The sequence below is a fragment of the Pelecanus crispus genome, chromosome Z (genome assembly GCF_030463565.1).
Source record: "Pelecanus crispus isolate bPelCri1 chromosome Z, bPelCri1.pri, whole genome shotgun sequence".
NCBI classification, from domain to species: domain Eukaryota; kingdom Metazoa; phylum Chordata; class Aves; order Pelecaniformes; family Pelecanidae; genus Pelecanus; species Pelecanus crispus.
Genome location: NC_134676.1, coordinates 70,297,500 through 70,324,829, shown reverse-complemented (window position 1 = coordinate 70,324,829; position 27,330 = coordinate 70,297,500). Strand labels below are relative to the sequence as shown.

The 27,330-nt window shown below is 45.8% G+C and overlaps 1 protein-coding gene across 1 annotated transcript in view; it reads right to left on the bottom strand.

Annotated features, from left to right (window-relative positions):
• Positions 1–17,695: 17,695 nt before the first annotated feature.
• Positions 17,696–27,330, bottom strand: part of DGKQ (diacylglycerol kinase theta) — a 104,249-nt gene continuing 94,614 nt past the window's right edge. The window contains exons 20-23 of the mRNA XM_075727167.1: positions 24,245–24,391; positions 22,520–22,631; positions 20,530–20,682; positions 17,696–19,377 (exon numbers count right to left, since the gene is read on the bottom strand). Of these exons, the coding sequence (XP_075583282.1) occupies positions 19,279–19,377; positions 20,530–20,682; positions 22,520–22,631; positions 24,245–24,391 (511 nt within the window). The 3' untranslated portion in view covers positions 17,696–19,278. The remainder of the gene's footprint in view (positions 19,378–20,529; positions 20,683–22,519; positions 22,632–24,244; positions 24,392–27,330) is intronic.

Here is a 27,330-nt window from a genome sequence, read left to right as displayed (position 1 = left end):
GTTACTTGCCTACAATCATCTGGTTACGCTCAGTATGTTTCTTTGCCCTGTGCAGGCAGCTGAAGAGCAGTGGAAACTTGGGGGAGATCTCACCATGTTGGGTAATACCGAGCACTTATTACACAAGTGGCTCTGTATTTGCCCACAACTTTAAAAGGCTTGCACATTCTCAATAAACACACAACAAAATCAATAAATGCACGAAGGTTAAGGTAGGGTTTGGCTTGCAAATGCTGATGCCGGCCCTCTGCCAGTCTCAGCAGGTGAATGGACACGTTCACCCAGGGCACAGTCTCTTGCAGACTTCTGTATCCGGGACAAAAACCCAGACCAAACGAGTTTCACAAGACTGACCTTACGTACCTTGGTAATCAGGTGCACCACCAGTACCAGCTCTGATAGGAAGCTTCTGCTGTGGGAAAGGCACTCGACACAACTGTGGGAGCAGCTTCCTCTCCCAGCCCCCTAAGGCCACCATGGCTGTGGTTTGTTGGAGTGCACAGGACTAAAACCCACACCTACAGCAGGGCAGGTATCCAAAACTGCTGTCAGTAACAGTGCAGTGCTAGTTGCCTCATCTCCCTTAATGCTGAAGTATTTGTGAGATCCCCTGACTATCTGACCGTGGGGCAATGGGCAGGCTTTTTACTGCTGAAGCTTTACTTCCAAGTGGAGACTTACGCATTTGCCCAACACATGACATCCCCATGACACCGAAGAGGGGAGATACGAACTTCCTGGGTCTTTTCCTTCTGGCAGGTGACCAGCACCTCCTCTCACTCTTTGAGGGGCATCCTGTGAAGCTCTGTTCACCAGCTGCTCTAAAAAAAGCTCTAAAAAGCTGAGAGGAGGACCCACATGCCCAGCGTGGCTGCCGCCCATTGCAATCTGGAGACGTGCAAGTGCAGGTGTTGGCCATGTGCTGCTCCTTCTGGGCGCAGTAGCGCTGTGTCCCGTAGCTGAGCAGGGGCTGCTGTGAAGGTAGCTGTGGTAGAGGTTGTTGCCAGATCGGTCATCGAAACACGCTTGGACCCCCAAGGGCAGGGATTGCTGGGGTAAGGAACCGTGCATGCGTAAACACAGGTATACGCAGTGTTGTCTGTATAGGTGTAGGTATGTGGGTGTACCGGTGTGTAAATATATGTGTACACGCCCAGAGACACGGTCAGGTTAGTAAAGCGCTGTGTGTTCTTAAAGTGAAGTGGTTCATGGAGCGGTGAAGAATAGGACTTAATGCTGTGCCTCCTTGCGCGGCACCTGAGTTGGGCCGTCGTGAACTTGGGTGCAGGAAGGTGAAGACAGTGTTAGTGTCCGTGTGCAGACTGAGACGTGTGGCACGGCATCTGAAATGTGCTGAGGGTTGGGATTTCTCTTCCTTTTGGACTTGGTGCGTTGCCCAGGGCGATCTCCCCTAAAAAAGGGAAATGGCGAGTGAGGGGCGAGGGGCTGCTACTGCAGAGAGCAGCACAGACCAGCTGTCCGTGGCGTCCCGCATAGCGGTACCGTGGCGCAGACTGCAGCCCTGTGCTGTTAGGGACCAGAGCTCCTGCAGAAAGAGCAAATGGAACAGTATGAGCACTGTGTGCTTGTTTGCATTCAAGCATAGGCAAGGATACCTGTCCAATCTCTGACACTGCTGATACGCTTTTTGCATAGGTGTTGATTGCACAGCGGCTACGCTGTCCAGTTTCTAAGCAGGAGCTCCTCAGATGGGAGAGCTGTCCCTCAGAAGGACAAGACCTCCCTCCAGTGGTTGTATGTTGAACCAGCCCGGTGCAGATGCTGGGTGTGCAGTGGAGGAGGAAGAGGAGGGGAAGGTTGAGCTGGAGTGCGCTGCTGGAGGCCAGGAGTGTTGCCTTGTTCGTAGTGTTGTCATCCTTTGCCCATACTTCCCTGGGCTGTTTGGGTCAGCCTGAGGGACCGAGGAGAGCTCTCCAGCAAGCTGTAGCTGCTTAGCAATCGCTTCCTTTTCTGTCTTGGCCCGTGGTTTTCCTGCTTTGGTTGCCCTGGCTCGCTTGTGAGAAAAGTTCCTTTCTGGAGCTGCTGTTTGCTAGATTTCAGAGGTGCTGGCCAAATCCCTGAGTTTCTCCTATGCTAAATTGTCAACCCCCATGCTTGTTGGGGGCCATGGTTATGAGGGTGGTGGTGCTGTGCGTGAGGGCCCCTTTTTCAGCCGTTACCACCACCATACAGGCAGAGCTGGGTTGTAGAGGGTATCAAGTGTGGGGGTTTGCAGCATAGGGGCTGTGTGTCTGTCAGCTGCGGGTGTTGGGTGGATGCTGGAAGCCTTTGCAAGCTGTGTAGTTAGGCTGTTTTACCTGTGCAGGTATGAAGAGTCCCTTGGGAGCCTGTTGTGTTGGTTTGTGATGGGAGGGCGCCGGGCAGTGTTGTGAAGTGAGATGATCAGCCTGTGGGATGGGAGCGAGAAACCGGGCTGTTCCCCGGTGGGGCCCAACCTCATGTGGGAGGGTGATGGAGAGGCTCTGGTGGACCTGGCTGTCTGCTTTGCTGATTTCTGAGCTGCACTGCAAGAGGAAAGGGAGGTCTCCAAGGCCTGTGTCTGCTGCTGAAGCCTCTCCTGATCTGCCTGCAGGCCTGCATGACCCAGCAGTTACAGGCATGGAAGTGGTTGCAAGTCCTTCTGTGGGCTGTGGATGAGCTGCACCTCTGTGCTTTTTGCATAAGCTGCTGCAGCAGTGTTTTCTCAGAGCCTGTGGGTCAGCTTTCCCTCACTGCCGTGCTGTTGTTGTGTTGCTCTCAGTGGGGTATCCTAGGATCAGGCCCAGGCAAGGCCCATCTGCTTGCAAGTTGGCAGCTTGGAGCAACAGTGGGTCTCGCAGTTTGTTGTATTCCCCTGTTCTTGTCTGTAACGAAGGGTTTGCTTCTTCTTGCTCTCTTGCGACCACACCAACAGTCTACCCTCTAGTTGGGAAGCTGAACTGGTGACTCATATCCCAGTTAAATAACAATGATAGTAAACACATGTTGGTTCACTGTCTTGCATGGCGATACCCCTCGGAAGTGTTTGAGCCCACCAAAATTGGTGTGTTAGAGCCAGCAAGTAAAACAACAAAGTGGCCAAGACCTTGTTTATGCCAGAGTTATTTGGTAACCTCTGCTGTGTGGTGGAGTTTGCGAGGAGGGTGCTTGCAAGCCCGGGTAGAGAAGAAGAAACCCTTTGGGTGATGGTGCAGGAGGTGGCCAAGGAGGTGGAGTTAGGCTGGATGGATAGGCTACACCTCTGGGAGCTACTGCTGGCGCTGGGTGGTAAAGGGCAGCCTGACCACAGGTTCCAGCTTAGACGTGACCTGTTGTGGCACCTCACGGGTGCATGGCTTTTCTGAGAATTTAAGGAGAGACGGGTCTTCTGTCACTCTCCCTGCTGCAGCGCAGCGGTGCAGATTGTGGTTTGTGAGTCCTTGGGTGTGAGCCACAGTGCTGTAGCGAAACAACCCAGGGGTGTGGCTGAGAGCATCCTTCTTAAGTGTCTTTTGGAAAAGTATGGACCCCCTGGTGGGAGTTATCTGCTGTGCTTGAAGTCTCTGTGGTTTGGGTGGAGGAGAGCACTACTCATGGCTACGTCTGCGAACACTTTAGGAAGGCCGAAAGGAACTTTGCGACAGCCCAGGTCCTTGAGCACGCCAGAAGAAGGCAGCAAGAGGCCCGTTCCTCGCCCGCCACGTGGCAGAGGAGTGGCGTGTGGAGTGGTGAAACCCACTATGGAGAGCGCCCGCTCTGCCTTGCCTGCAGCTGCTGGGAGCGGACCATCTAAAGAAATGCCCATGCAGAGGCACGTCACGGTGGTAAACAGGTCAGTGCGCGTGTGTGAGTGTGAGCGAGGTGAAAGGAAGTGTGGTGGCCCCTTGGGTGCTGCCGTGCCAGCAGTGCGTTCTGGGAGGCGGGAGTCCAGCCTCCTCCCGCCCCTGCAGAAGGTGAAGTTTGAATGTGTGTCGGTAGCCAGGAGGGAGACGGGTGGCCTTTTTGGATGCTGCCGCAGCTACCCCGTGCTCTGGGCCGGCTCCCATGTCTTCCTGGGAGAAATCTGGCCAAAGGTGTGACACCAAGGGTGTGTGGGGTTGTCGCTGTTTCCCAGGCCCAGGAGGGGGCTGTTGTGGCCAGATGGATAGAAAGCAGAAGGAGGTTTGTGTGTAAGTGGCAGGTGATGCTGCGTGGTCAGGGTCCTGGTTGCCTGCAGGTGGCTGCCTTTACCTCTTGCCTGTCTTCTCCGTTGTAGTGTTAGTGTTTGTGTCCCTTGTCAGCGTGCTGGGACCCGGCGGCTGCCCGACCGTGTTTGGGTGAAGTGAGATGAGGGCTGGAGCTGCGGTTTTGCTGGGTTAGCGGTACATGCTGCTTTTCAGCCCTCTTTGAGCCGCTCTAATCCAGGTGGCTTACCCAAGTGCTGCCCCATCATTTCTCTTTCTGTGTTGTTTTTGGCCGCCCCGGGCCATCAGCTGATGGTGGTGAGAAAGTGTTTGCTGTTCCTCATTGTGGCTGCGCTGAGTCTGCTGGAGCTGTGATTGTGGTGGTAATCCTCTGCAGGTCACCGGGATGGGTTAGAAGTCAGCCTTGCATTGAGTGGAATTGGCAGTGGTGAGTGGCTTCCACGGTGGCGTAGCTGCGAAGTGGCACGGAGCAGAGTGAGAGCTTAATCCTGCCGTGGTGCCCGCTCTTTCTGGAAGACCCACAGAAAGCAGGCGCATCCTGCGCCAGTCGCCTGCGTGAGTCCCGTGTGCGTCAGGGTTCTGGGTACTGGAGGGGGAGATGCGGATGTGCTCAGAGCACTCGTGAGAGCAGCAGCTGCTTCAGCTTTCATGCCTGAGCGTAGCATTTTACTGACTGCTGAAGGCACTGCCTCGTGACCTTCCTGCCGCTCTGCAAGGGCGCTTCACTACGGCAGTGCTCTGCTGGTCATGCTTTTTGGGAATTTCCCCAGCATGCTGCTGCTGGTGGAGTGGACAGGTGCCCCGGGGAGGGGGCGGCAGCCATGGGGCTGCTGGATGGCTCTGCTGGGGTTTTGCCCTGGGGCTGGGCTCGTCTCGAGGGCAGGAGACGCTCCTTGTGTCCATGGGCACTCGGGCTGTGGCTGTAGCAGCAGCTGTTTGGACATGCCCAGGCAGAAATGCAGAGGTGTTAAGAGGTGGGTGGTGATGGCAGCAGGAGCCAGGCTGTGAAGCCCCAAGGCTGTGAAGCTGAGGTGGGCAAGAGGAGAGCAGTGGCAGGAGCAGCAAGCAAGCTGGAGGAGCTGGCAGCAGCCATGTGAGGAGTGGAGGGTTTGGAGGTAGAGGCCAGGGAAGGGAGACATGCTGCATGCAGCAGATGAGGGGAGTGGGACTGGGGCCCCGACAGGAGCGGGGAGACTCGAGATGGGTCTCTCTGCACCACAGCTCCTAGTGACATGAGTGTGGACTTGCTAACCCCCGTTCTTTTGCTCCTGAGCGAACTGGGTGGAGCTGCAGTGGAGAAATGTGTCACCAGCTCTGATCCCCGTTTTGTTGAGGAGGCTGCTGCAGCAGAGAAGGGAAGGGCCAAGCTGTCCTTCTGTGCAGGAGACATTTGTTCTGTAGGTCCTTCCACCTCAAGTCCCCATTGAGCCAAGCACCGTGGGACCAAGTCCTCAGACCATGCAGACCCCCGCCCCACCAACTTTGCCGTGCCTGTGCACCCAGGGACCTGGCCCTTGGGCTGTTGAGGACTTTGCTCCCCACCTCCCTCCAAGCCAAGGCCCATAGCATCTGTCCTGGGTCATTCCATCACTGTCCACCACCGTGCCCCTGTGCAGAGTATCACGGGGCCTCGCCTTTAGCCATGCTGGGCTGTGAATTTCAGGCTCCTGCTTGGAAAGCTATGAGTCGTATTCCTGAAGGCAGGCAGACCTTTGCCACCAAGGCTGCCTCCACTCTCAGCATGCCAGGACCTGGCCGTGGAGCAGTGCTGGGCTTTGTTCCCCACTGCTGAGTGCCGGGGCTTGGCCCTTGCGCTGTGAAATGCCACGACCTCCCTGTGCTGGGCGCTGCGGGGGCTGGCTGGAGACGTTGTTCCCCCAGCTCACCCCAAGCCCAGCACCATGGGGCCTGGCTGTTGGGCCATGCCTTGGGCTGCCCTGCGTCCCTCTGCAGGCAGGTTTCAGAGAGCCAGACTACCCATGCCAAATTTTCCCCCACAGGGGACTAGGTCCCTTGTGCCCTTCCTCTGTGGGGCCACTGGGGACAGGTGGGCCACCCATAGGGCACAGCTTGCCAATGCTTCCCCAGCACGCATGCCCCCCCGACAGAGGGCAATGCCAGCAGTGCTGCATGCTGCTCTGGGGGTTGGACCACCGCACTGCCCAGCAAGACCCCCCAGTGATGCACTCTTCAGCAGCAACAGTCCTTGGCAGGAGCAGGACAAAGCAGGAGCCTCTGGGGGACACTACTGTGGGAAAAGGCTGAGCTTTCTGTCTCCACCAAGGTGCAGCCCTAGCATCTGCTTGCATCTTGGGGTGGGACCAGAAGAACCTGCTCCCAGCACGGGCTGTGTGTGTCTGGGTTCAACAACATGTCCTGGTGCAGGGAAGCACCCCATGGTGGGGATGGAGACAGGCACTGTGGAGAAGACAGCGTGAGGGACCATCAAAGAAAGCTCTGGAGACACTGGGAGAGAAGCGTCAGAAACCTGTGCCCTCAGCACCCCACCTTACTGCCTTTTTTTCCCTCCTTAAAATGATGATCATTTCAGAGGATGACTTTAGAAAAACCAAACAAGCTTTTTTTATCGATGAACCAAAAGACATAGCATAAGCATCTTTGCATAACTACAGCACACCATTTCTCTTACAATAATTTTTAACCTGCAGCAATAGCACATCCAGCGTGTGGGCAGGGGTTCCTGAAAGCCTTTCCTAATTCACTGGAGGGTTTTGCTGTCCCCAGTCAGAAAGCAAGAGGGCAGCAACCTCCAGTTTAACAGTGAGTACTTGTTAACTAGACAGCAAAATCAAAGCTGTGCCGAGCAGCAAATGGCCTTGTCTGTATTTAAAAAAAAAATGCCAGAACAAAGGTCCCTGTTTTAGTTGCATGCTACTTTAATGACACTGCTTCGTTTTGTGCCAACACCCAGCATAAAACTCAGCAGACACCCGGGAGGATATTTATAATTAACAGAAACTGAAGCAGCTCCCTCTATCAGGCACATATAATTAAGACTTTGGACAGGTTTTAGCAGGCTCTGGTTTAAAGGTTATGACCAGAGCTGCTGACACACCACAGTTACAGATTTAAAGACATTGAAAAAAAATCCACGCAATCCACTTATAACCTGAAAGAAGTCTGAAAAAAATGTTAAATGTTTCTAGAGGAGAGCAAATATGGCAAGCCATTGTACATAGCAGTGACATAGGAGTGATGATGAGCCATGGGAAGGGGATGAGGAGTCAGGAGGAGGATGGAGGTACCAGCAGGAGCCGAAGTTTGGGAAGCCAGAGGTGGAAGAGTGCAGAAGAAAAAAGTGTCTCCCGGTCAACTGAAGCAGTCTCCTCTCCTGTAATGGAGCTGCTGCAGGCTCTTCAGTTCTGGCATCTCCTAGGTGAGGTCTGTTTCCACACCTTTGTTGCAGATGTGCTGAGACTCTATTAGACAGCCCCCTCAGCATCCAGAAGTTTGTTTGGACAGGATATGTCGGGGTGCAGCTGTCGGGACGGTGGCTTAAGAGCCTGAGAGTCGCAGGAGATGGTTGCTACCAGCTCTGCTCCCTGTTCTGTCGAGGAGGCTGCTGCAGCAGAGGAGTGGACACCAAGCCATCCTTTTGTGTCAGAGAGATGTGGAAGCAGGACCTTCAGTGCAAGGTTGTGTAGTGGCCCATATGACTGGATTAATTTCATAGAATCACAGAATCATAGAATGCTTTGGGTTGGAAGGGACCTTCAGAGGTCATCTAGCCCAACCCCCTGCAGTGAGCAGGGACAGCTTTAACCAGATCAGGTTGCTCAGAGCCCCGTCCAACCTGACCTCGAATGTTTCTAGGGATGGGGCCTCCACTGCCTCTCTGGGCAACCTGTTCCAGTGCTTCACCACCCTCACTGTAAAAAATTTCTTCCTTATATCCAGTCTAAATCTATTCTTCTTTAGTTTAAAACCATTACTCCTTGTCCTGTCACAACAGGCCTTGCTAAAAAGATTGTCCCCATCCTTCCTGTAGGCCCCCTTTAAGTACTGGAAGGCCGCAATAAGGTCTCCCTGCAGCCTTCTCTTCTCCAGGCTGAACAACCCCAACTCTCTCAGCCTGGCCTCGTAGGAGAGGTGCTCCAGCCCTCGGATCATTTTGGCGGCCCTCCTCTGGACCTGCTCCAGCAGGTCCATGTCCTTCTTGTGCTGAGGGCCCCAGAGCTGGACGCAGTGCTGCAGGTGAGGTCTGACCAGAGCAGAGCAGAGGGGCAGAATCACCTCCCTCGACCTGCTGGCCACACTTCTTTGGATGCAGCCCAGGATACGGTTGGCTTTCTGGGCTGCAAGCGCACGCAAGACTGGCAAGATCCATGGCTGATGTCCTTGCTGCTGGGGGTGTTTTGTGCCCCCGGAGCTGCTACAGTAGTTGCTTGTGCTTTGGGAATTGCAGGAAGGAAAGCTGTTTTGAACCAGGAGGTCCTGACCTCAAACCAGCATGCAAATGAGCAGAGGTGTGAGCAGCATCCCCAGAAACCCTGGGCTCACACCAGGCTCGCAGGCAGCCGGCGCAGGCTCAGTGGCAGTGCTCCAGCAGCGGTGCCAGCACTCACCCGTGGCAGTGGCCGCTTGTGGTAAGTGGACAATTTGATGCACAGCACAGCTTGGCTGAGGGGAGCCCTGAAGGCGTCAGAGCTTGTGTCCCTGCCCCCTTTCCCAGTCTGGGGTGAGGCGCTGCCCGTGTGCAGTTTTCTCTGGGTGTGTTTCTGACGCCCGCCCTGCCTCCCCTCTTACTACAAGGGCCCACGTTCAGTCAGCAGGCTCGTCGTCAGAGCACTTGTCTGGCCAGACCCTGTGCCTGATCCTTGCAGGCTGTTCTACCTCCTTATTAAACTCTGTCTATAATTGTTTTGTTGTTGTTTTTCCTCTCTCTCTCGCTCTGTGATCCCCTAGCAGACTTTTAAGCTGGATTTCTTGGTTAAGAGGGGTTAGAGCCAGGTTCTGGATAGACCAAGAGTATGGTGCCACCTACAAGAGGCCTGCAAAAATTGAGAGACAGATTCATTCAGTAGAGAACTTCTAGCCCAATTAGTTGGTAAGAAGGCACAGGGTTGGCCCATTTGTGTTATTCTTGATGCTGCTTGCCTGTATGTGGGTGCCTGCAGAGGCATTGCTCTATGATCTGTTTGTGGGTTGTTGATCTGTTTCCGACAGGCTGGTCCTGGCAATGAGGAAACGCAGCCGCCGCCACCATGCATTGAGCATTTGGTCATTCCGCACCGGTGGGAGGAATTTCCTGTCTGCTACAGTCCATCAGTGCCCACAACAAGAAAGCATCTGTTTTAGGGGGCCAAAGCTGTCACCTGATGATCAATTTGATGTCCAGAATGGCTCCAGCTGCCTTTCAATTTAATTTCCTTGTGACTTAATTATTTGTCTGAAAGTTTTTTGCTTAGCTGTACTTCAAAGTGTGTTTGTCTAATTGGTGACTAAATCCACTTGGAAGTCAAACCATGGGATTTATCATGGCCAAGCCATCTTTCCCATTCTCAGACACCAGTTCCCCTTGATGGGAATGTGTCACGGCCAGATTGCAAGGCACAACCCTACATGAGCAGGAAGGGAGGGACTGCTGGAAACATGCACTCTGCCTGCACACCAGATCCTTGCTGTTCTCCCAGCTCAGAGGAGGGCAGGGGTAAAATTCACTAGCAGATCATCATTGATACAGGCAGAACATCACGGAATCTTGGAAGCATCCAAGTTCCTGGATGTGTATTGAACTGTGTATTAATCCTCCACTGAAACCTATGGTGCCTCACCCTGAAATGGCAGATAACTTGACCTGGTACCTTTTCTGCCCACAGGCCACTTCAGGTGTACTCCATACACTTAAACATGGGATGCAACCCTCTGGATACCCAAACACCCCTCCAACAGTGAATTTCTGGGTCATCTGGAGCCCCAGCTAGGAAGCTCCTCCATTCGCATTGCTTTCCTTCTTTTCCTCTTTCCCTTTGGCAGTCAGAGTGCTCTCATTTAGGCTTGGGTAAAGGTTTCAAGGCCTCCCTGCACATGGGTAGGGTTGAGGATGTGCCTTTACGCTCACTAAGCAACTTTACAAGAAGCCTCACGTGGCTTCTGCACCACAGCATGTGTCTGCTGGCTGCCTCCCGTGGGCAGGTTGGGGTGTCATGCCCACAGCTTCAAGGAGGTGTCTGTCAGGTGTGATGCCAGAGCCTGCTAAGAAGGAGGATCACAGTTTCATCACTGCCTGCTTCTTCCCAGTTACTGGAGAATTAGATCATACTTCCCTTTCTTTTTCAAGTCTATGTACAAGGATGAATTTTTTGGTCATGTCTCCTGAAAAACAAAGTTCACCTAGCTCACTGCATGCTGGTTTACCACAAGCCCACCTGCAGCATTTGGAAGGACTTCACCACATTCAGCACTCACAGAGATTTCCCAGGTCTTCCAGGTACATGTGTTTTACCCACTGGACAGCCTGGCTGGCTCCTGTAATTGCTTATTTGAAATAGGTGCTGGGTTGCAACGTGTGAAAGTTGAAAAAAAGTACATACAATATGAAGAGCAGTACGTTTTAGTGTGCCAGAACACCACTAGGACCTGAAGAAAGAGTAAGTGGAAGATGCTACTTTGCTTTCCCCAGTTAACAGAGAAAGGGCAATTTTTCTTCCATTTTTAAGGCAAGATAGTAGGCATAAAGCTTGGTTAAATCATGGGAACACTTCAGGTTTGGGTGTTTTGTGGTTCCCCTTCCCCCCCCCCGCCTCCCATGAAGGTCAGTATTTTGTTTGCTTCCCCTGTTTTCCCAGAATAGTAGTCCGGAAATGAGTTTTACTATGTATGTTTTTTTAAATTTTCCATCTGGCCTCTGCCCCTTGGACAGCCCTTCCTCTTGCCCCAGCTGACTCCCTCCAAGCCAAGGTGCATGGGGTCTGGCCCTTGGGTTGTGCAGGCCAGGCCCACCACTGCTCACCTGAGCCAAGTACAACAGGGCTACGCATGGGCCTGTTCCCCACAGCCTGAAAACACCAGGTCATGTTTTTCTAGAGGACTGCAAATAGGGCAAGCAATTGTACAAAACTACCTTGGAAAATACAGATCATCATTCACAAACCAAAAATGCTTAACACACTACGGTGTTGTCACAGAAAGATTTTACCAGTTACAATAAAAATAAAGGTTCTAGAACTGCTTGAATGTTGCAGGGGTCAAACTTAGTGTGTAGGTGTCATCTTAGAAACTAAAACCTATGAAATCACACTGCTACAACACAGCCACGCTCTCACAGAGCATGACCCAATCTCAAACAGCAAGGCTACGGAATACCTATAAAAGTAGTGCCCAGCTGAAACAAGGTATGTTTGTCTTGGCAGAAGTGTATTTCACTATTTTTAAAGCACGACTACTCCACAAACATCCAGGGTAGAAGAGATGTTGTATTTTTCACAGACAAATTCTAGTTACAGATCTCTGGAACTTGTAAATAATACTTAGAATACAGAATTTCAAATCAGTGCAAAATGTACAATCAAACACAGAACACATACTGCAAAATATATACAGAATTGTTCTAAGAACATAACCCAAGGACAAACAGATGTTTAAATATAAGAGGAAAGTCCATCTTTTATAAATTACTTTCTTTTAAACCAATTAGTATGCTAGGTATGTTCTTCATAGACAAGTTACCACAGCATAGTGACGTGTCTCATTTGCAAGGCAAACACTGAGAAACAAGTTACATCATTAAAAGCCTTTCTGAGACCAATCCACAAGTAAACATGTGTGATAATGCATTACTGGTTTGAGGCACACAACGTGGAAACAGTTTTCAACCACTTCAATGCTTATACTTAGGCTTTTTTTTCTGAGAATTATTAGGCAGATGCACAAGAGTAAGCACTAGACAATAACTACACTGTTAAATGGTCAGCTTACCTTAGCTTGTTGGGCCAAGATGATTTATTACCAATGTATTAGAACATTCACAAGAAATTCTTTGAGACATCTTAGAGTATCTTGATATTAAAATAGCATTCATGAAACTGCTTGAAGTTGGAGGATTTAAATAACCAGAGGTGAAAAACACAGTTATTTAAGCAATAGTTAAGCCATAGTTTGAGAAGAGGTAAGATGTCATGGGTGGTTCATAAGTAGAAGGGACGCTGAAATCTATAGCAAATTACAAACAATGTGATGCTTTGCATTCAAAGCAGAGATGCTCCCTTCCAATAATCAGAACTTGCAGCTTCAAGGTATTGATTGCTACTACCTACACCATTGCTAATTAAACTATCCCAAGGATAATTTGCTTTTGGCTTGTTCAGAAAGCTGGAGTTATATACAGCTATTGCTATGCTACAGATCCCCATAATTTTGTTTTAAAATAGCAGTGAAGGCTTTATAAGCACCTAAAATTACACAATAAATACTCAGTAATTCTTCAAGCACCTCTTGCTACCCAATTTGGCAAGATCAGCAGCACAAAGAAAGGGAAGCCATGGCGAGGCAAGCTGTTAACTCTTTGACACAGGCACATGTTGATTTGCGCCTGCCTTCCTTCGGAAAGCGGAAGGACTAATGTGTGGCACACCCTGTGGACAGTGAGAGAGGACTGTAAGAGCCAAAGAGTCACCAGACTCACAACATTCCTACAGTCAAGCACAAGGGCGGGCTCTCTGCTCTTTAACATGCAGTGATTTATATGGGGGAAAAGTTCTGCCTTCTACAGCTGATGTTTATATCAGGAGTTGCTGCCAGAGGTGTAATACGGGATACGTGCAATAGAAATGAAACCACGTCTTCTAAAATCAAGTCTTCTCCTAAGTAACACACTTGAGCTGTGCACAGCGACATGTTACATGGGTGTGTTGCTAGGAGAGCGCAGAGGAATAACTACACCAGTAACAGTGCCCTATTAAAAAATACTTTGCTTTGGGATATGTCTTTAATGTCTACACACATTTATTTCAAGACTTCAGACCAACTTTTTCAACAACACTGATCTGCTTATAAAACATTCTCATAAATTATCTTCACAAAAAATAAAGTAAATCTTTTGGAAAACATGTTCAATACAACACTTCTATCAGTAGAAATTCTGTCTTATGAGTCCATGGCAGAAAAGTCATAATCCACATTTGAATCTCTCCAAAGAGGCATAACCAGGAATCTAAACCAGAAGGCAACTATTTCATTATTGTCACAGGAAGCAGAAACAATGCTTCCAAAACACGGAAAGAGTGCATTGTTTCAACCAAAATGTACGGGTTTACAATCAATAGTCACTGTCCTGTAAACACTGAAACTGCTGGTCTAACTGCAGGTTAAGATTAGTAATTTGCATTCATTTCACTGCGTTCCACACATACAATGGCTATGCTGTTAAAAAAATACACATTAAATAGCAAATGGAACGAAAGCTTTGAGCTGGATCTCTCCTATAAGCCAAGGGTCAAATGAGTAAATGTTGACATTATAAACAGAACTTTAGCATTACTTTTATGCATTATAAAATCAGTCTAGTAAACCTAAATCTTAGAATAGCAGCCAATCTGTATTGTTTAAAAATATGTATGAACTTTCAGTCAGTCAGCTATAAATTCATACTGCAATGGGAAGAAGATACCATCTCTCATTCCCAAGCAGACTTCCAAGGAGAACACAGCATTGGAGCTGGAACGCTGCAGTCAGAGAAACTCCTCAACAGTTGCATTCTGCAAACTTGTTTTCATTGTTTACTGAAAGTGCATCTTTGTATCTGTAGATTCATCCCCATATTTACAAAAAAGTACAAACATTGCAATTTTGCCACACCCTAAGCCTACCTAACCTGCATTTTCTGTTAAGTGCAAAAAGTATATGAAGTGATACATGCCCTGGGTGCATAAAAGATCAAAGCCTGAAAATGAGGCAACACTGTCACCATGAATCCACAGTAATTCAGTAGTTGCTGAGTCTTTGCTGCACAGCTGTTAAATGGCTGAAGTAGAAGCTAAGCCCAATAGCCAGAGCTGTGTTTTAGAGCAGGATCTCCACTCCCCTGCTCTCCACGCCCATTCACCACCACATACTCAGTCCCTTTGTTATCAGTTGTGGTACAAAGGCTGGGCCCAAAGGGCAGGAAGGCAGCCTAGCAGAAGAGGAAAATGCACAGTTACTATGAAAGTTGTAAGGAAGAGGTATGAGGTGCAGACTGAAAGAATATCTACTGCCAGGTCTCTCAAGTGCACAACTCCAACACACCCCCAGTTTCAGTGCTGGAGTATGGACCGGCGGCTATGCAACACCAGGCACACCTGCTCACACAGTCAGTACATTATAAAATACCTATGCAGCTAAATCTGTTGTGTCTTCAACATAAGTCCTTTTTCAGTTTCACAACAGCTCCTCTTACCTTCTCCTCCTATAAAATGAGGCTTCATTTGATAATGACACATTTATATGCCAACAGACTGCTGCAGAGTAATGTGCACGCGTAAATGCTTAGCAATTCCAAACAGCTGATATTCAAAACAAGTACATTATTTGCTCTTTAAAGAAATGCAATCTGTACAATACTTGTAAGAGGGTAACTGTGAAGATTAATGAACAATTGTAATAGTTCATTTAGTTTTGCTCCTTATTTAAGTCTTGCAGTGGACTATGCTACAGCTTCTTCTAGTTTTTAAAATGCTACAATAGCCATTGCCATTGATTTTAGACACATAGAAACTTGATTAAAATCTAGAAAGAGGAGTTCAAACTGTACACATGCAGAGACTGTACTCTAAAAACAGTTGTGCTTTCACTGTATTGCCATCATGTCTCGTTGCAAAGCACATGTCCATTAGAAATACATGCTGGGAACCTCAGTTGGACCAGTAAGAAAGCAAGCTCTACCTCCTGTCCAACACTGGTGAGAGAAAGATCCAGAAGTGAGTGCTATCAGAACGCTGTAACACAGCAAAAGCTGTACAAGCAGGCACTGTGAAAGGAAATACAATAAGGCCTATTTTTAAAGGGTGTGTCCATATGTATGTATGCACATATAGGTACACACAGGCATATATACACACACATAAATAAAGTTTTTGGCAAAATAACACTGTTTCATTTAAAAATCAGTGCGATGAAAACATCAGCAATTTAAACTATACAAATCAAGTGTAAAAGCCACGGGGAAAAAAGCAGCAAATTTTCTGAAGTAGCACCTGTATCTCAGGGATGAGCTCTTGAATTTCAGTTCTCCTAATTCAAGACAGAGGTAATGCGTTTACCCATCAAAACAGATTTTAACTAACTGACCACCTTCCCTCGTCTGCAACAGCGGGATATTTGAAATGCACCGTGACTCTCAGGACCCTTCTCTCCCCCATGCTGGCAAAGCCTAGTAGGACACTAGTAAAAAGGTCAGGAGTGTGTGTCTCAGCAGTAGAGATGCTATCTGTGCTATCTGTGCCTGCCATGGTTTATTGGCAAGGTAAAAAGGCAGGGCAGTGGAGAGAGGATGAAGGAGTGTGCTCAGGATAGCAACGTGCCTGCATCTCCTCCCTGTCTATAGACTATGGTTCCTGGTCCTGAGTCCCTGATGGTGATTTAACACCTCTCTTGACAGAACCAAGCCTCTTCCCCAACGCTTTTGCTATTGCATTATTTAAAGCACTTGGCCGTGTGACCACTAAGTTCTTACACAATGTTAGTCGAAGACTCAATGCCAAGAATCATTTAACTGCCCACTATCATGTAAATTATACTGCATTGTTTTGTTCAACCTAAAGGCTAAGTCAAAATGTTTCGTATTAACTGCAAAGACTTATCTCCTCTCTTCAAGGAAGTCTTACATACTATGGAAGAAAATACTAGGCCTTCTTGGATACTAAGTGTGATGAAAATGCAAAAACAAACAAAAGAATATATATATTCTTGATATACTGGCCTTTACAGTACCTGAAACCGGAACATCTTAATAGAGGGGTTAAATAGTCAGTTTCTCCTTTTAAAAGCTTTACAAGAGCTTTCCTATCTCAACTGCCTAGGAATCTGTTTTGTTTTCAAAATACACTAAGAATCATTTTATGATGCACAGAGACCTTAAATACCAAGTGTGTTTTTCTTAAGATAGGTTTTCATTTCAGTGTGGCACTCATCTGCTCAAACATGTGGGAGTCTGCTTCTGGAAAAAGAGAAAAGGGAAAGAAAAAAGAAAACTCAAAAGCTTTCCTGTCCTCCACCAGGATCCCCTCTGGCAGTTGCCAGGAGAACACATTCATACTTCTGTGTTGCCTTGCTACTACAATGCTACCCTGAGACAGGCTCATATAGGGTTCCAAGGATGAAAATCCCCATGGAAGGATATGCCACAGTAAGGGGCCCGCTGATTAAAATACTGTGGCCCAAGAGTTTCATGTTATTTCAAATAACAGATACTGAGCAACAGGGAGACACAACCAGGCCCTTAACAAGCCAAGAACATGAAACACTGTCAGTTGCATGCTGCAGGATGATATATGTCTGGAAAAACAGTAAGACAGGTTTATTTACTTGGGCTGCAGGAGACGGTCAGTACCAGCAAGCTTAAAGCTTAGCATGTTTTCTGTAACAAAAATTCAAGTTTTGCTCGCCATTACTGAGTCAGCAATTGGAGAGAAGACCATGCATTCTTTCTGCTGCCCTGAGGACACAAAGCAGTTTCTCTGGCTTTTTGGACAATTATAAGCAGCAATCTATTTCAGATTTCCCCTCTAATTTGTGAGCTTCGTCCTGAGAGGGCATACCCTGAAATACAACACTTTAACCTTGCTCCTTGTAATGGTGGTACCAGGATGCCAGAAGAACTCCACCTGATCCTTCATGCCCAGCTGCCGAAGCACACAACCCTGTGTTTAATGATCAGGAGATGAGGATTTTAGCTCTGTACTATCCACACTATCTTCTTCATAGCATGAGTCCAGTTTGCATGTTGAAAAAAAAGAGAAGCTGTAGTCCACATGGTGGTACCTGAAGAACATCCCTAAAATTAACAATTTAAACAATTAATAACAGGCTTCATTGAAAACAGGAGTCAGTCCTTCAAATGCATCTCTACCAGAACACTAAGAACATAAGGAATCACTGGACAGAAAGGAGAGGTTACAGGCAGCTGCCATTTTTGTATGGCTGTTTTGTCTCTGTTTATAGCTTTAGCTATAACATTCTGTTGCTATAGATGACTGTCTTGCAGCACCCACATTCACACCCTCATCTGCACTGTGACTGGAAAGCAGAAAGCACAGGTAATGATCAGATCAACAGACTGATCAACAAGACACAGCAAGAACGTCCTCAGCACATAACTGGCTCCAACACAAAATGGCTTTTGCATATTTCAAAGTTACACTGAAGTCCCCTGAAGCAGCTGGACATGTTTTTCTAGACACACTGGCAAGAGGAATGCTCCTAAAGCTGCCACTTGAGTGATGAATTTATGCCATCCATAGCTGAATTAGTTACTACTGTGCAATAGAGGACAAGTAAGCCCACTGCCTAGCTAACTGGGCTCTGGCCAATATGGCTTAAGTAGCTCCAAGCAGCAGATGCACACAAATGGCAAAACCATGCAAGCCCCCTGCATCACAACTGGCTCAGAGGGCTCCTTGTGTATGATGTTGCCCTGAAGTGAAAGGCTCAGTCACTGGAGAACCACAGTGAGATGAGACCAGCAGAGATGTGAGTGAAGACCAACACAACTACGGCCACGGACAGCAGATATACGTAGTGTATGACAGGACCAGCGTGCCTGCTCTAGCACCAATCTCTAGCAGGAAGCTGTAAAAGAAGTACTGGACCCCCACATTTTCAGCAGACAGGTAAGCACAGAGAGGTGATCTCGGTCTCACAGGAGCTGACAGAGGAACAGCCTCTCAAGACCACACACTCATCCAAGTGAGAAAAGACAGTGACTGTGTCCCTGGGCCCACACCTGATAACAATACCCACCAAGGACTTGAGAAGGCTAACCAGGTAAGTGAGTTTCCACAATGGCTATCGCATTCCCAGTTATCTGAAGCCTACAGCATGTTACAGGCACACTGCAAGCTTCAATACCTCCTAAGGCTCCTCATCAAAGCTGCTTCAGTTCAGCTCTAACATATGACTGTGCTAATTTACTTAGGTGAACACTAAATGGTACTGATTTACCCTAATTAGTGATGATTCTTTTAGTCTTTGAGCTTGCTGCTAAATAACAGTCCAACGGTGACAAATTAAATGAAAACGAAACAGCACAAGTAAAGACAAGAAGAAAAGTCTGGTGTCAAAGATAATGGTTTCAATGACAGGAAAAAAAAATCAGTACAATGTAATACTGCCTCGGGTATTCTTGTTCCTTTTTTATGTTAAGAGTAGTAGCTGCTGAAATTCAAATGCCTTTTAAAACAGGCTTTGGCTGAATAATATAGAGGAACCTAAGCTGCAGTTGAAATCTTGCTCTACAAGCTGTTTCCCCTTCATTCATACTGTCCAAATACTGTTGAAGTAAGCTCTGTGAAATATTTTGACTCAACTGTTCTAGTACTTTCTCTCTTCCCAGTGCACGGGGCTCCTTTTATAGAAACCATTTCTCCTGTGTTTTGTATTTTTCTCTTTACGGTAATACCATTTCAGCTGTGCTATTTGGACTGATCCAAGGAGTTCTCAGCAGCTCATGTCTTTGCCTTTTTTTGGTTGGGAGGCTACTGTGAGTATTAATTTAAAGGAACACATTTTCATTTATGGAACAATGCACCAAAATTTAGCTATGGAATGATTTTCTTTAAGAAAAAGCTGTGAGAAGAGGAAAAGTCTTTGTGAAGGTAGATGCAGAAATCTCAGCATCTTGGAATCTCTGTTTAGCCTCAGTTTCTATATACATGAAAAACGGCTTATGGAAAAGCAACCCAAAGTAAACATTTCAGATGAGACAAGTGGTACATAGTAGTTATTTGTAACAATGAGGCACTATCTTTGAAAGATGAAGTAGAACACAGTACTATCAAAATGTAATGAAAGGCACACTCATAAGCAACTCCTCTTCACTAGTTGTCTGCACTCGGTTTTACTGAACCATCTTGGTATCTACAGTAGGTGTGCTGCATCGCTTCTGAGCACAGGTCTCCACTTAGCGTCCTCCTTCGGAGACTGACATGCTATCCACTCTCATCTCTCTCAGGCTTCCAGTTTTTTTCTGTTTCTGCTTGGATTTTTTCAACATACGGACCTAAAATGGAAAGTTTTAAAAGAAAGTGGGTGAGTATTACAATACCTGTAGTCACCTATAAGCAGCTCTAAGCCAGCTAACTAACAAACAAGTAAAATGTTGGAACTGCAACAGAAAAACATTTAAATACATAACTATCTGAAGCACCTATCCTTATAAAGCTATAGGATTACCTGCTTTTTTTACATAAACATATATACAGATGTATGTATATAGATGTATAAGGATATGTATGTGTGTGCATATATATTCATGTACACACATATGCGTACACATATATACAGATAACACTATTAGCCACCAACCTAATAGAAAGATAGACATATTTCTCACTGGAAGTACAAGTTAGGTTTGTTCTCTTTCTCTTCCCCTCACTTTCTCTCAGGAAAAGAATAAAGTTTAACATATCCCAAAACATTTGAGGTATGACCCTCTTTTTCACCCATTTTTCCTCTTCAAGGGCCATTGTTCTGGTAGCCCTCCTGGTAGGGGTACATATTCTCCGAGATTGCCTGTAGCAACGAATTTCTGTGAGTTAAAAAGGCATCCTTAAGGTAGCAGGCAAATGTGTAGTCTGGTGCGCACCAGAGTCAACTACTGAAAAATGGTTATTTCACAATTTCAACGTCAATAGATGAGTTAAATTTTCAGGTAGCTGATGCTCTCTTCCTTCTACATATACATTGAGATATCAAGGAAAACCAGACACTGATTACTCCAAAGTCTTTTTCTGAGACCCTCCTCCTTCATTATTCAGTTTTCTCCTTTGCTGCCCTCTTGACAGACCTTCCCTTCTCCAGCACCACCAACACACTGCTTCCTACCTCACACACTGCAGTACTACCATGGGCCTCATAGCTGTGATCTGCTTCAGGGCAAGCAACACTGCCTGGAGATCTCAATACACGGGAAAAAATTAAATCACTAGGCTGAAGTTCAGGGACTATTTTTTTAAACACAAGCCTCATCTGAACCAGCGGAAAGGACCCTCAAACCATCCTCTGTAGAAACTGCTATGTATTTATCCAACAGTCACCACACTGTGCTGACTAGCTCCTTTAAAGTTAAGCATCAGAACCCAATGCAAGATAATACAGTAATATCCACTGGAGAAACAAAATCAACTTGCTAAGACAAACCTACAGCCAGTACCTTTGGTCCTGCAGCAGAAATAATAATCCGGCCAGGGGCCTGAATCCAGGGCTCTCCATCAACTTGAACTGGAATTGGCTTTAGGAGTGTTACACGAAAATAGGAGCCTTGGGCTATGCGGATTCCTGATCGAAAACCACCTTGGACTTGACCCTGTTAGGAAGTAAAAGCCAGAATATCAATCACCCCAATAAACAAGAACCACAAATATTAGCTGCACTTAAACTGGGTGGATAGAATTTTATTCTCACCTGATGCTTTAAGTTTCAAGTAAAAGAACTGCTTAGGCAAAATCTGCATAGGATGCCTTTACTGACGCAGCATTAATTATTTAAGTTAGTGCATGAAGAAGAACATGGACACCCCTGCAGGCTGCCGGAGGCAAAGTAACTTACACAGTGAAGTCATCTGTACACTCAGGTTGGGCAAGGAGTGTGCACTCACAAAAGTCTTGTTTGCTTTTACTTCCCCCATCTATAATGTAGCAGACACATTTTCAAAACACCTAACTATACACACAGACTTCAGCACATGTGAAACTCAAAAGTCTAAAAGCACTTTATCAGTCAGGGAGAGTTTTGCCACACTCAACTCTATATACATATATATACACACACACTCAACTACATATACATATACTCCACTACAACTAACAGCTGAGTGTTAACTGTAAAAAGTGAAGCAAAGTGAACATTGCTGCAACACATTCTCTTGGGGAATGTGTACAGACACCAAACATGGGGGTAAAAACCTGAACAGAAGATGACAGAAGCAGAGGATGGGTTTGTTAACATTTATATTCTAAAGCAACGGGTACACTTGCTTCTAACTTCACAAAAATGTTAAGAATCTCTACCAAACCACTTCTTCTAATGGAATGTTTTATATTTGTCTTCCTTAAAGATCTAAATTGCAAAACAGTACAGTTGGCCAGCACCAAAGATCAAGCTGTACAAACAATTTTAAGTACCCACCTTTCCATTTTTGGTTGTTGTACGGATTAGTTGTCTCTTGTTACCTGATCACATATATTTTTTCAGCAGCAGATTTCTTAAGATAGTGAAAGACATATGAAGAAAAGACAAAAATAACCCACCATCGCACAAGACTGCGTTCCTAATAGCAGGCCATTGTAAAAATACGTAATACATGGAAGAATTAAAGTTGCCCAAATTGAGTCATAATATTCCTTGCAGAACTGGCACATACCATCTGCTTCACATAGCATTTGGATAAAGAGCAGCTAACATCAGATTCTCAGAGACAGGTGCTGGAAGGCCTGTGGCAGATAATTATAAAGCCACCTGTCTAGAAGAAATCTCTGCCCTGACTGTGATGAGGTATGACAAGATTTTTCACAAATACAGTATCTAAGTGAAGAGTGGATGTTTTTGTAATATTAAAATAAAATCTTGTTTTCATCCCATGAACTGTTTGGTTTTGACACCATGATACCTGTTATGAGAAAGCTAGTGCATTCCATAATACATATATACATATCTGCATTTCATATAGATATATACATGTATATTTCTGGTCTTGGTTCAGAGCCTACTCAAGTTGTGAAGCATTTCCCCATGCACTTTTAACAATTTCTTCACACTCCTATTACTTCTTCTTATCCAAACAGATACTTCTTCAGTTTCCATTCTGTCTGTCATAGTCTGGCACCTAAATATGGATCTTCAGGGCAGGCCAATAAATAGGCAATGAGAGGGCACTGTGGTCCATGAACAGGCATACCAGCTGCAGCTGAACTCCCAACATCTGAACACTTTGTTCAGAGACAGCTGACACTGCCCATGAATTCTCTTTATGGTCTATAACCATCTCTGCGTGATGCAACAAGTACCTGAATAAACGATGGCATAACCTTAACATAGATGCATACTTTCTAGGACTACGCACTTGCAATGCACTGTTTGTTACAAAAATAAACCAGTCTGAGAAAATGTGTGTTTTCTCTGTTCTTCCTGGGATGCCAACTTACCATGTGAACGACGCCAGTCACACCAACAACTTCCAGCAGGCCGTCATCGATGCGTGGTTTCTCGAAGCGGTTATCACTCTCAGACCCCCAGAGATCGGCTCCAGACCCCCAGCTGCATAGAGAGCACACCACAGTGACTGCCTGTGGACCTGTCGTCTGCCACAGAGCACCCTGTCCAGGACCCTGCTGGGGTGGCTGGGTTGCCAGACTTCAAAAGCGAGACACTCTGCTCCCCAGAGGGAGGAGACAACACAGCTTTCCTGCACTGTAAAAGCAGGAAGTGTTTTCCTAAAATTTGGATTCTGACCAGATTTTTTAGGAGTGAAAGACTGAGTGAAGTAAGTAGTTTCCATTTGAAAGAAAAAGAGTAGGTAAGAAGAAAGTAACTCCAAAAAGTTTTAGTTTGCTGCAGGTTACAGCTACACTATACCTTAACTTCCAAGATTTAAGAACTTAACGTAGATCTTACTGGTCTTGACAATATTCATGTAAGTTACTGAAGAGAAACTCAAGCTAAAACAAGTATCAAGTTTTTATTCTTGTACTTGGCCAAACTCACTTGTAGTTAAGTGGGTATTCCTGCACTTCAGTCCTCTGAAATGCTTCTGACAATTTAACACTGTGTTGATTTTTGCACAGTATTGACCCTCCTTACTGAAATCACTCGCTTATTGTTTTAGTGCATTGACTGCTCAGTGCTAACCGTGATCTTTTCTCCTGCACAGTTCTCACGTGCAACGTATACTTGTGTGTATGTGCATGTGCACATACATGTGTATACGTGTAAATATATATATATATTTGAATAAAAAGTTGAAACATTTTCAGACTAAAATGGAATACAGGTAGTTTGAGATAAGAGTGCACTTGGAAAAAAATAGTGTGACAGCACTAATTACCTGCTGGTTTTGCACAAACAAAAAACCTGCCTCAACCAACAGCACATCTAAGGAAGTCAGATGTCCTGCAGATTTGCCTTCCTTTCTCCCACAGCAGTAACTTCAGCTCCCTGCAGGTGCCAGGGCAGCCCCCACAACCCCATGAAAGGTACCTGAACTGTGGTTTTTCCACAGCTACCCGGGCAGCATCCCCAACTCCACATATACTGACCAGCTGGCTGTAGGACCTGGACAGTGTTTCACAGTTGAATCCTGGCTGGCCTTCACTGCAGAAACTGCTTAGGCACCTGGTCTCTCGCATGCCAGAAAGGGCGTGCAAGTTGATCATCTTTGATCCTTCTACAAGTCACAGTGAAATCCGGTGGACCATGCAAACAGTTTGGGGGAGGGGGAATATGGTAGCGGACAGAAGCCACAAGCTTACAACCATGCCTAAAAAGTCATGTTTTACTAGAAAACTGCTCCAAATGAAGTCTGAAGACCTTTGGTGAGGAAATCATTCCAAATTACTGTTAGGACACAGAAGAAATAGCAAATGTACGGGGGTCTGCACTGGGAAAACAGGGTAGTACCACCTTTATGTGTAGTGAGATTATGAGTTTCAAAGGATCAGAAAAACAATGTCAAAATGGTATTGAGAGCTAGCTCCTTAGGCACAGTTGCAAAGCCAGCGAATTAGGCAATAATAAAAAATATCCAGTAACAACCATCTATTAATCTAGACCATTTAACATTTTATCGAACCATTTGGTATTTGATGCTTAAATACCAAGCAGCATTTCCACACATACGTGCATCCACACAGGATCCTTCCTCTCCTTTTTACCTGGGTATATTAATAAAAATGAGTCCTTCTATACTTGGCAACTCCACCTCGTGCTGGTCCACTTGAAGCTTTATGTCTTTGTGAAGATTTCTAGTATGACTTATCTTCTGCAGCCCAACTTTCACATAAACTCCTTTGTTGTGAAACCTAGGAGCAGACAAGCATCCTGTAACTAAAAGGTAAGGCCAACCATAGCACTCTTCCTTATATGTATACCAGTATCGTCCTCTAGCAGGTATGTTTAAAGAGTTTTTCAATTAAAACACTCTCCAAATTCTTCTAGCTTTACTGCAGAAACAAAGCATAAGCCATGAAGTTGTACTTTATATGCCTTTTACTTGAGGGATGCAACCTAAACAATTCTATGATTCTATGATTTGTGCTGTCAAGGCATTGTGGAGATCTGTGAAATTTTATTACAGAAAAATCACTCCTTCTTAAAGTGTTGCCTGAATGCAATACCTCTTTGAAATGTAAACTTCTGGCCTGGAAAACTGCAGTTTTAGTTAAGACCTAGAGGTCTTCATGAAACATTTTAAAATGTTTTCTCATGCAATGCTAGAATAATTAAGGCACAAAACCCTTTGCGAGTCTTTGCTTTACGTATCACTAGTTCACTTGAAGTACTCTCAGCTGTAGAAACATAAAACATGCTTACTAATGTTAACCTGTGACAGAGCTCTCAACATCTCTACTTTTAGAGTAAAAAAAGATGAGGAAGATTTTATGGCATCCCTAGAAATGTCAAAATATTTTAAGAATAACATAAACAAATGTTAGTTAAACACACAGAGTATTTTCTTCTATAATGGAAGCCTTTGGATACATGGCCTTTAGGGCAACCATAAAAATAAAAAGCATAAATTTCCATTTGACCCTACTACCCTACATCCATGGATGTATTTGGAATCCAACTCTGCAAAATCTCTCTAGCATTATGTCTAACTGCTGTAGACATTCAAGTGGGGAAAACAGCCAGTTTAGCATGTGAGTTATAGTCAACTCTTCAGACAGAGACTGTTCAGTTCTTTTAAATTATCACATTGGGAATGATTAGTCCTACATGCTAACAGTTTCAAACTTCACTGCATTAAAGGTACTTGATGTAACACCATTCAACATATGCTTAACATATACTTCTACTCCAGACAAAACAGTAAGATGTGTCTATCTAAGATAGGTTTTGTCTAATTTGGATAGAACTGAGAAAAAACGGAATATCGGTAGGAAACACAATACTTCAAATATCCCCAAGAAGTATTAGTTTTTGTTGCATGAAGAAGGAAGCCTGCAGAAACTGAAAGAATACGATGGTGCCATAACTGCAGACACAGTCCTGAATTACATGACTTCTAAGAAACACTTACGGACCACTGAGGTCCACAGGACCCAGAGACACTGGATACAGCGCACTGTGATACACAACAAAGGGTAAATCGGTCAGAGATTAAATCCTATCACTCCATTCTTCCATACATATTCCATTCCATTTATGTATGTTATTAGGACATTGAGACCAAATAAGAAAGAACAAAGTGATTTCTGTAATGTTACCATGCCCATTCCTACCCAATGGTTTTGAAGGTGACTGAAAGATTTTATGATTAAAATGGCCAGCCAAGTTTGGAAGGGTGATCTTTGCACATCCACTGCTAGAGAGAATCACCACCCTTCTTTGCACATCTACATGTGGGACATGATTTGGTGAGAAAGTGCCAGTGGAAGTTGTCAGTCTACTGCTAGCAGTAGCCAATAACATACGAGCTTGCCCACTTGGGTAGAAAGAACAAGCATCTCCTAAAGCAAACCCTTGGTTATATACATTTTGCAGACAGTCGTTTCACCACAGTTAATTAGCAAGGCAGGAAGGAGGAAGTTGTCCTTGGAGAAATCTCCAACACCTTATTTGTGCTGAAGGAAGTCAAAGTTTGTATTAGGTGAGACCCACATTGCAGTCACTGCTGTAAATGATACTGATGGGGATGATAGAGGAGGGCAGGGCGATAACATGCAGCTCATCCATCCCCATGGAGCCAGAGAGTCCTTGCATCAGCTCGGCTGCAACACTTGCATCATTGTGTCATCCCAGAATGATTTTGAAGGCTCTCTAGAGTACAGATATGGAAGTAACATCCTACTGCTCAGACGAGTTCGGGGATTTGGCCATACAGCTTAGGAATCACTTTTTGGTTTGTCTTTCTACAAAAGATGCACTAGAAGTACAGCCAACGTTCACACGCTACCTGACACCCCACTGGCTACACCCATAAAGCTGCATATACCCTTCCTGACAGACATTCAGAAGGTTGGACTGATTCTTCAGTTTAGCTAATTGAATAGCTCAGAATAGATAAAGTTAAAAGGTGATCCTATATAGGACCAGTTTCATGGATTATGAAAGTAAACAAGTGGTTTTTAGGTATTCAGTCCTGTATTTATCCTTGATAGAAAAACACCCTTTACTCTTTAAAAAAAGTCCCATGAACAAGTCTTCATAGACTCAGGAAGACGTCATAGCATCAACTTACACTATTAGTTTAACCATCTCTGTGGTTGTTGCCCAAGCAGCAAGCACCTCTGGAGGCCAGAGGAAGCAAGACCATCAGTAACTCCTTTCCACGCTTTCATGAGAACAAAATAAAGAAGCCAGTCCTCAAGAGTCATGAAGAAACGAAGTGAGCTGATGCCGAAAGCCAGACTTCTCAGAGCTCTTGCAAACTGCTGCACACCCAGAAGGGCAGGTCTGGGCAACTCCTTTTTAAAGGTGCTGGATAAGAAATCTGGGTGCCAGGCCTTTTTAAATGAACTGCAATTTTCTATCAGCACTAATAAACCCATAGGTAACATCTTTCCGAAGCAAACCTCTCAGAACTGCAGCACACAGCACAGAAAGCTATCAAGCAAAACAAAATGACTGCCTTTTACCCAGTCCCACAATTTAACAAGCCCACCACTGGGTGGGAAACCACCACTGCAAAAGCTAAGAGCTCTGACCAATAATTGGCATCCGTTTGGGTGCTTTTATTAGGGTGATCTTACTGACTGGGAAAGAACTTTACTAGGTTCACATAAGGAGGACACAAAAT